We start from the raw sequence: 7,423 nt of genomic DNA, 5'->3' as shown, positions 1-7,423 counted from the left end.
AGATTTCACAAACTTAAGTGTGATTTAGGATTGTTAGCATGTAAAATCACTTGGCAGCTAGTTGCCAAATAGAAGCTCAGTTGACCTTGTTAAACTAATGCTGTACCAGTCTGTAACTGTACCAGTCACTCCACATCTCCCCCTCAGATTTCTGTTTTTATCCTCTAAACTCCTGTGAGAAAAGCATCGAACATGCTCTGTGGGGTGAGAGATCGTTAGCCTGCTGGCCACCAAGCTAACAGCCCCACACATCACAGACCGCAGTTAGCTAACCTAGCTAGGTGAGCTAGTCAGTCTCTCGACTGCTCCCGTTCAGATGTGAGCCCATCATGGTCAGCACAGGTCAGCTGAAAAACCGGTCGTCCAACAGAGCTAGGTTAGCTAAGCTAGCTGGGTTATTTAGCTAGCTAGCAACTTTAACAGGTGTACTCACTGGTTTATTATACCATGAATTCGACACCGTCTCACTTTAAAATTGTAATTTAGCTAAAAAGGTGCCTTTCATATGTTGTGAGAGCAAACAGTTAGCTACTAAAAGAGGTGACTCGCTAGTTAGCTAGCTAGCTAACTTAACTGTTAGCAAGTGATGCTTATTTTCGTTTTGACATATAAAGAGTTCAGCATTCACAAATTACAGAATTAGGTTTGAATAAATATCCAATTGAAAAGCTGCTGCTACGTCAAATAAACCAATAATTTATTCACCAAACGCATTTTGAATCCTTTCGAAGTTTCCAGAAGCGGCTCTAGGCGCGCAGGTATCGCCTCCGCGGTGAAACGTTGGTGACGGCTTGGACCTCAATACGGGTGTAATCTACTCTCCTCAATACGGGTGGAATCTTCCCGTATATCTTTTGCCGACACATCAGAGACCCTCGCCCCTATCCGTACCGTAACAGTAAAATCTGTAATTTAAGTCCAGGCCATGCTTCTATGCTAATCAAAACTAAAATGCTGCTATCTTAAATTTGACTTACAGCACAGGAAATTTGACATGTTTGGTAGCTGCAGTAACTTAAAAGAATGGGCAACTGCTACAGCAACATACTTGTTTCCTAGCAATAATTAAAAAGGTCTTACCTTTGGGAAGTTGGAGGACTGACCCCCTGAAACGTGTAGTCACTGGTATCCATGAGGCACAAAATGCGTTGGGTGAAAGTGTGAGGTGATTAAAACCAAATACCTCCTAATGAGTAAAATCTAATCAATTTTCTGCATCGTTGTTGTTCCTGATAAAACATAAGTAAATTCTACTCAATGTATCACAGCACATTTTATTCAACCAAAACAGCATAAAATGCAATTAATAAATCATTCAGATTTATTGGATTCAGCTCAGTTTGATTTCTAACTGAACATAGTCTTTTTATTATGTAGAGGTTACTATTAGTTATTTAGTAAATTAACCCCAGTCCTACTTTATACAGCGTTGAACCATTTGCATGCTTAAATGGTTCTTTGCATGATGAAAATGTTCTTCAGATTGATGCAGAATGTGTTGTATAAGGTTGTGTACAGAACCTTTTGAAAATTATTCTATAGCACCAAAAAGTGTTCTGCTATTGTTGTGATCTCTTGTCACAATAGAAGAACCATTCTTGGTGCTATATAGAATCATACACAACACATTCTGCATCAGTCTGAAGAACATTTTCACCATGCAAAGAACTATTTGACTATGCAAATAGTGCTTTGAGTGTTGATGGTTCTAAACCAATGTCTTCGCTAAGGAACCCCTCAAGAATCATCTTTTTTTAACAGCATATATTATGTCTATCAATATGTGCCCAAAACCTTCTCTCAACACACCCAGAACACATCTGGGTCTTAATGTCACCCAGACTACTCATTGTGGTTTAATACAAACTTTGACTTAATATGAACTGTAGAAATTAATAAAATTCGCCATAAAGATGAAAACTGTAGACTGCCATTTTAAACAGCGGGTGTTACCATGAAGTTTATTCATTTTTATAGTTAGCTAATAAAAAAGTCTCACCGTCCTATATTAAGACCTGGTTGTGTTTTGAGCGGACTGGCTTCCTATTCTCCAGCTTCTTGTTTGAGTTTGCCCATTCCACCTTACATGGTGCACTTTCTGGTGCCTGAAGCTGCACCATTTAAGGTGGTACGGGAAAATTCAAAAAAGCTGGCTGATGCACCATTTAAGGTGGAACGGGAAAATTCGACAAAGAAGCTGGCAAATAAGAAGCTGACTTCAGGTTCGTGTAAGAAGGTGCTAACGTTAATCTACTATGAATATCTACACGGATTAAAGAATGCTGTAATTTACCTAGCTACAAAGCATTAACCATCCCTGGAAATAAATAGCTACTACATAAACTTAAGATACCCTGAATAGACCTTTAAATGAAATAAGCTCAATAAAAACACAGAGGAAAAACAATCACATCAACAGGTTCTCTGTGCCTCACCAACCACACAGCCATATCTACACATAAACATCACACAAACAATACGCATCACACAAACACGAGCGTGGATCACTGCGTCCCCTCCGTTATATAATCATATCCTATCCCACTTTCTGAGAGCAATATTCCTGAAATAGTATAATTTTGGACAGTATTTTTCTTAAACTGCCGCTCTGTAATGGTACTGAATGCAGTCCAGCAGCGATGTTGACTGTCCTAAAATGGCAGCGCCGTTGACGTGCCTGGCTGGACCCAACGCGGCATCTAGGTATGTATATGTATGGTTGTGAGCACCAAAACAATAGATTGTTACAACGTAACCATGTTTGCTGGAATAGTGTTTAAGGGTTTCGTCTATGCCTTCAATTTAATAAAACGCTATGTACGGTAGCCACTAAGCCTCTTGACTTCTATGTGATGTTGTATGCGGAGCTGAGTATGTTTAAAATGGAAGCAAAGGTAAACTATGCAGGACAGTGGTGCAGTACTGTTTTAAACTTAGTTTTTATAAAAAAGAATTTTAAATGCATGTATTATTAGCATTATTGTTATCCTTTCATAATTTTACAAGAATTTAATGATTTAATGTACCAAAAATGGTAATTGAAAAAAGCAGTCTGGGCTAAATCACTACTTAAACAGGGATTGGTGGACTAAACTGTTGTAGGCTGAACAGACTTTGGGATATTTGTAAATGCTGCTTTTTGTGACATCACAAAGATTATATAGACCTGTCCTGTGCAGTAAATGACTTGTGAAACAAGATTTCTGGTAAATGTAGATGAGGATCAGATTAGATTAATCATAAGTTACATAAATCACAAATTATAATTCTTGCTTCAGAAAGATTGTTTTTCAGATGCCTCAGCTGGAATGTCATAGACTGTTGTAGTCTGGGGTGAACTATGTTATGTTGGGAATTTTAATGTACTTTTCCCTTCCTCATTCTAGGCTGCTGAACAGTTAAACCTGTTGTGCTTGATTTGTTTGAATTCCAGTTACTTTTTTCTGCAAAAAAAACAACAACACTCTGCAACTGAATGTGTCAGACTTTTATTCTTTTTTTCATTTGTTTTAGAGGTGATAATTTTTCAGGTTCTCTTCTATGATGAAATCTTCTGTTCATAATCTCCAGCAATTCACCAGATTGGATGAAGCGTGTACAGTGCATGTCATACATAAAGAATGACAGGTTCAGTACTGTCAGTATGTGAATACATTTATTATAGGAAAAATGAGTAAAACAAAGCTTTACAATCACAGGAAATTTTAATTAACATAGCAGAATATTAGTAAACAAAAATAGAAGTGAAAGTTGATTTTGATTGCTCTTGCTTATAAATCATTTGACAGGCTTTGAAGATTATAAATGAAGAAAAACAGCGCCAGAGACTAATTATGCTAAGAGAGCTTGAGTTGGGCTTTCAGTCTGACTCTCTGATTCTCGCTCTGCTGGCGACTCCACACTAGTCTCACTTCGTGTTGCACTTTGAATCTCTTCATAGCCTCTGCCTCTACCAAAAATCCTCCTCCTCTTTTTCACCATGTACACTGCTACTACTCCTATCACCACGGCAGCCACAGAGGCTAGAACGCCTACGGCAACTCCAGCCTTTTTCCCTGCTGACTGAGGGGAGTCTTCAAATATCTGGGATATTTTGTTGAGGTCCTCAGGCTTTGCAGCCCTCCACATTTTTGTGCCTTTGACTCTCACCCAGGTGCGGTCGCCATCGGTCATCACAGCTATAGTGTTTGTGTCTAGCATCATAATCACTGGAGGTCTTGTGAAAGGTGGCAGGTGGATGGGTAGTAACTCGCCTCCAGTGAAAACACCAGACTGAACACAGTACAGTATCTGGCATCCATCGCTTATGGCGGCAAGATGTTGACTGAACTGTGGTGGACAGTGAGACTGGTTTCCTGCAAGCAAGTTGGTAGACTGGCAGCTAAAGAAACCTCCAAACGGTACAGAGAATTTGGTTGCTGTTTCGTAGTCACTGCTCAGACAGATCATAAAGCCATTTGACAAAAATTTCTGAGGGAAGAAATTTGGAGGACAAGATCTGGATTTGGTTAATGGGTTTTGTAAAGAAGGGCCATACAGACCTCCAAAGAGATATCCAGAGAACTCTGGAGCCACTTCATTAGTGGAGCACCAGTAGGTGTCAATGCGTGCACGCTCAACATAGTACACATTTCCACAGACTTGATCACAGCAGGTGGAAAGCCAAAGAAAACCACATGACTCGCAGTGTGTGTTGCACACGTATTTATCGTAAGATCTTTCCTGTGTTTCTGAGCGCAATAGGGTAGCAGAGTATGGTTGCTGACAGGAATATGAGTCAGTGGCTGGGTTTTTTGCAGCGAGATCCTGGCAGATTGCATCTCCATCTTTCAGGGGAGTGCACTGCTGGTAAACTCCACCAAAGCTAAAGTTGGTGCTGGGACCCTCACAAGAAGTATTATTTATATTAGCTTGGAAATTAAAATTTTTAGAGTCTGGATTCACACATCCAGGGCGAGTGTTGATTTTATAGTAACGTTCTATGGCCTGACTCACAAACAGAGCTAGTTTTTTCACTGTTGGCAGTGGGAGGTCTGGAAACATTGATGGATTAAGAAAATAGTGGAGTGGTAGTCCACTACGGTCAATAGCTACCAGATTGTTTAGTGTGCTCTCTTGCCATTTCTGTAGAGTGATGCCAGGATAAAACAAAGCCCCACCATGACTCAGTGTTATGGAGTATGTAATGTTACCCTGGTAGCTCCGAGTTTCAGATGTTTCTTGAGATTCATTACTACCAGTTTTAAATTCAACTATTTTTAAAAAGTTAGCACCAGCTGATGCTGAAACAGAAGACTGAGAAAACTGCATATCAGAAACATAAGAGGATTTTAAGTAGTCCTCCTCCACCAAAGTAGCACCAGCATCAACACTTGTGATGACGTGTGTGCCATAATCAAATACCATCTTCTCTGACAGATACTCTGCCTGACGGGTTTGGTTGTTCTCGATGGCATCTGCGATTTCCTGTACCTGACGGGCGAAGCGGGTGTCCAGAGTGAAATCAGGAAACACCTTAACAGTGTACAGATGATTACGCACCTGAGGAAAACCAACAAAAAGAATGGGAAAAACTTATAAACTTATATAAACATGCATACTCATAGGCTTCAGAATCTGCCAATCCCTCCCTTTCCTTGTTTTGACAAACAAAGTGAGTTAAATCCAGGAGGTAAACACTGTTGATCCTGAAAGGCGTTTTATCAGTTTTTCCTTTCTAATTTTCTCTTTGAATTATGTGAACGTGTTATTTTATCAAAGTAAATATAATTAGGTAGTGTACTTAGGCTAAAACTCAGTCAGGTTGAGAAATTACTTTTTTGTCCCTCAAAAATTCTGTCTGTCCTTTAATAGCTTTAATCAAAATTGTTTAAATTCATACACACATAGAATAAAAATATGTCATTACTGTCTGAAGAAACATGTGTATCTCCAAAGTGGTAACTTTTAATATAAGTTAATATCAGGAGATATTCCAACCATTTTTTGAGCATTTTTATTGGTCCATTCATCATGCAATGTTAATGCAATGTTAAGGGTAGCTGCTAAGCTCCAATGATGTCAAAAAATAAAAAATGCTAAATTTGGACACAGATTATATACAGTAATCCCAACAAAATATTCAATGGAGAGAAAATAGTCATGAAACACAACAATGAAACCAAAGCCAGGGTATAGTATATGTTGTATTATGTTTTTAAACAATCAACATAGCAGTGTCCCACTGATTGAAATCAGAATCAAAGAATTCCAATGAACGTTTAGACCTTGACTCTTCAGCCAGAAGGGAACAGCTCAAAGAATCAGTGCATACTAGTATATTATCCTTTTGAGTTATATTAGCAATGATATTCACAACAGTAAAGGAATCATTAGTTTTTCTGTTGTCCTGTCATTTTGCTTCATTGGTTGATAATTTGTTGCATAATTCAGATTAGTTTCCAAAAATATTTAATTCCAAAATAATACAATTCCAAAAATATACTGTGTTAATTGTAATACACAGTGGTTTTAGCTCAAATTATGTTACTGGGTCTTACCTGTACACGTGATGTGACAGAATTGTCTTTCACCTGATGGGTTTTCATGCGTTTGTTCTCAGTAGAGAACTTGGCGTTGAGTACAGGGAAGAAGGACCCGTCTGCGTTAATGGAGCTTGAAGTGGTGCTTTTCTGTTCCAGCCATGAACTGATGATCTCTGAGTTCATCTCCACTCTGCTCACCTTCTGTGGGATGACGAAGACCTCGTCTGGGATGATATACACGCCGTCCTCGGTGGTCTGGCACTGGGAATAGCTCATGTTCATCACTCGCCCCATATCAAGGTTACGCAGGTTGTCCCAGCCTCCCCCAGGGAGGACCTCCAATGCTGGTGCACTAATATTTTTGTGGCACTCACGAAGTCCATTGTCTGGACGACTGAGTGGATGGAGATCACAGGCACTGATGAATGCAAAGATACTCAACAGAGAGAGGCTTACTGAGCCCATGACTGCCAGGAGGGACTGCTCTGAGTCAAAGGTGTGTTAGGACTATATATTACCTCTCCTGTTGGGTGGCTGCCAACGATCTCTGTCTGATAAGTTTTCAACCTGTTCAATTTTAGTTTCACTTAGATCCACATCTGTTTATAAGAGCTTTCCAGTTCCAAAAAAAAAACAATTCCTCTTCTTTATACAGATGATCATACAAATGAGAAAAGGAATGTTTATACAACTGTTATCAGATCTGAGATTGTGTTCTTGTTTACCCACTGTCAGTTTTATATCTGCATAAAAATCATTCCCTTAGGGAAGGGTTTCCAGATTTTTGTTGAGATAGAGGGATAGTGCAAAGTGTTAGGGCTACATGGCCCTCCAAATTGAGTTTTTTCAGAGGCACACTCCAAACAGAGTGTGACTCTGAGAAAAAAAGAAGAACCAAG

The 7,423-nt window shown here is 39.3% G+C and overlaps 1 protein-coding gene across 1 annotated transcript; it reads right to left on the bottom strand.

Moving 5' to 3' along the window:
- Positions 1 to 3,636: 3,636 nt before the first annotated feature.
- Positions 3,637 to 6,998, bottom strand: LOC118812879 (macrophage-expressed gene 1 protein-like). The gene is made up of 2 exons (XM_036577990.1): positions 6,540 to 6,998; positions 3,637 to 5,541 (listed from the first exon to the last, which is right to left on the bottom strand). Exons 1-2 carry the CDS (start codon positions 6,987 to 6,989, stop codon positions 3,832 to 3,834), a joined length of 2,160 nt encoding a protein of 719 aa, XP_036433883.1. The 5' UTR covers positions 6,990 to 6,998; the 3' UTR covers positions 3,637 to 3,831.
- Positions 6,999 to 7,423: the final 425 nt, after the last annotated feature.

The sequence above is a fragment of the Colossoma macropomum genome, unplaced genomic scaffold (genome assembly GCF_904425465.1).
Source record: "Colossoma macropomum unplaced genomic scaffold, Colossoma_macropomum, whole genome shotgun sequence".
NCBI classification, from domain to species: domain Eukaryota; kingdom Metazoa; phylum Chordata; class Actinopteri; order Characiformes; family Serrasalmidae; genus Colossoma; species Colossoma macropomum.
This window is presented reverse-complemented; position numbering and strand designations above follow the sequence as displayed.

Bases quoted from the DNA above. Each gene is read 5' to 3' on its own strand.
- LOC118812879 (XM_036577990.1), bottom strand. From the start codon at position 6,989: ATGGGCTCAGTAAGCCTCTCTCTGTTGAGTATCTTTGCATTCATCAGT. The intron at 5,542-6,539 runs GTAAGACCCAGT...GGTTTTCCTCAG, and splicing joins CTGTCACATCACGTGTACAG to GTGCGTAATCATCTGTACAC.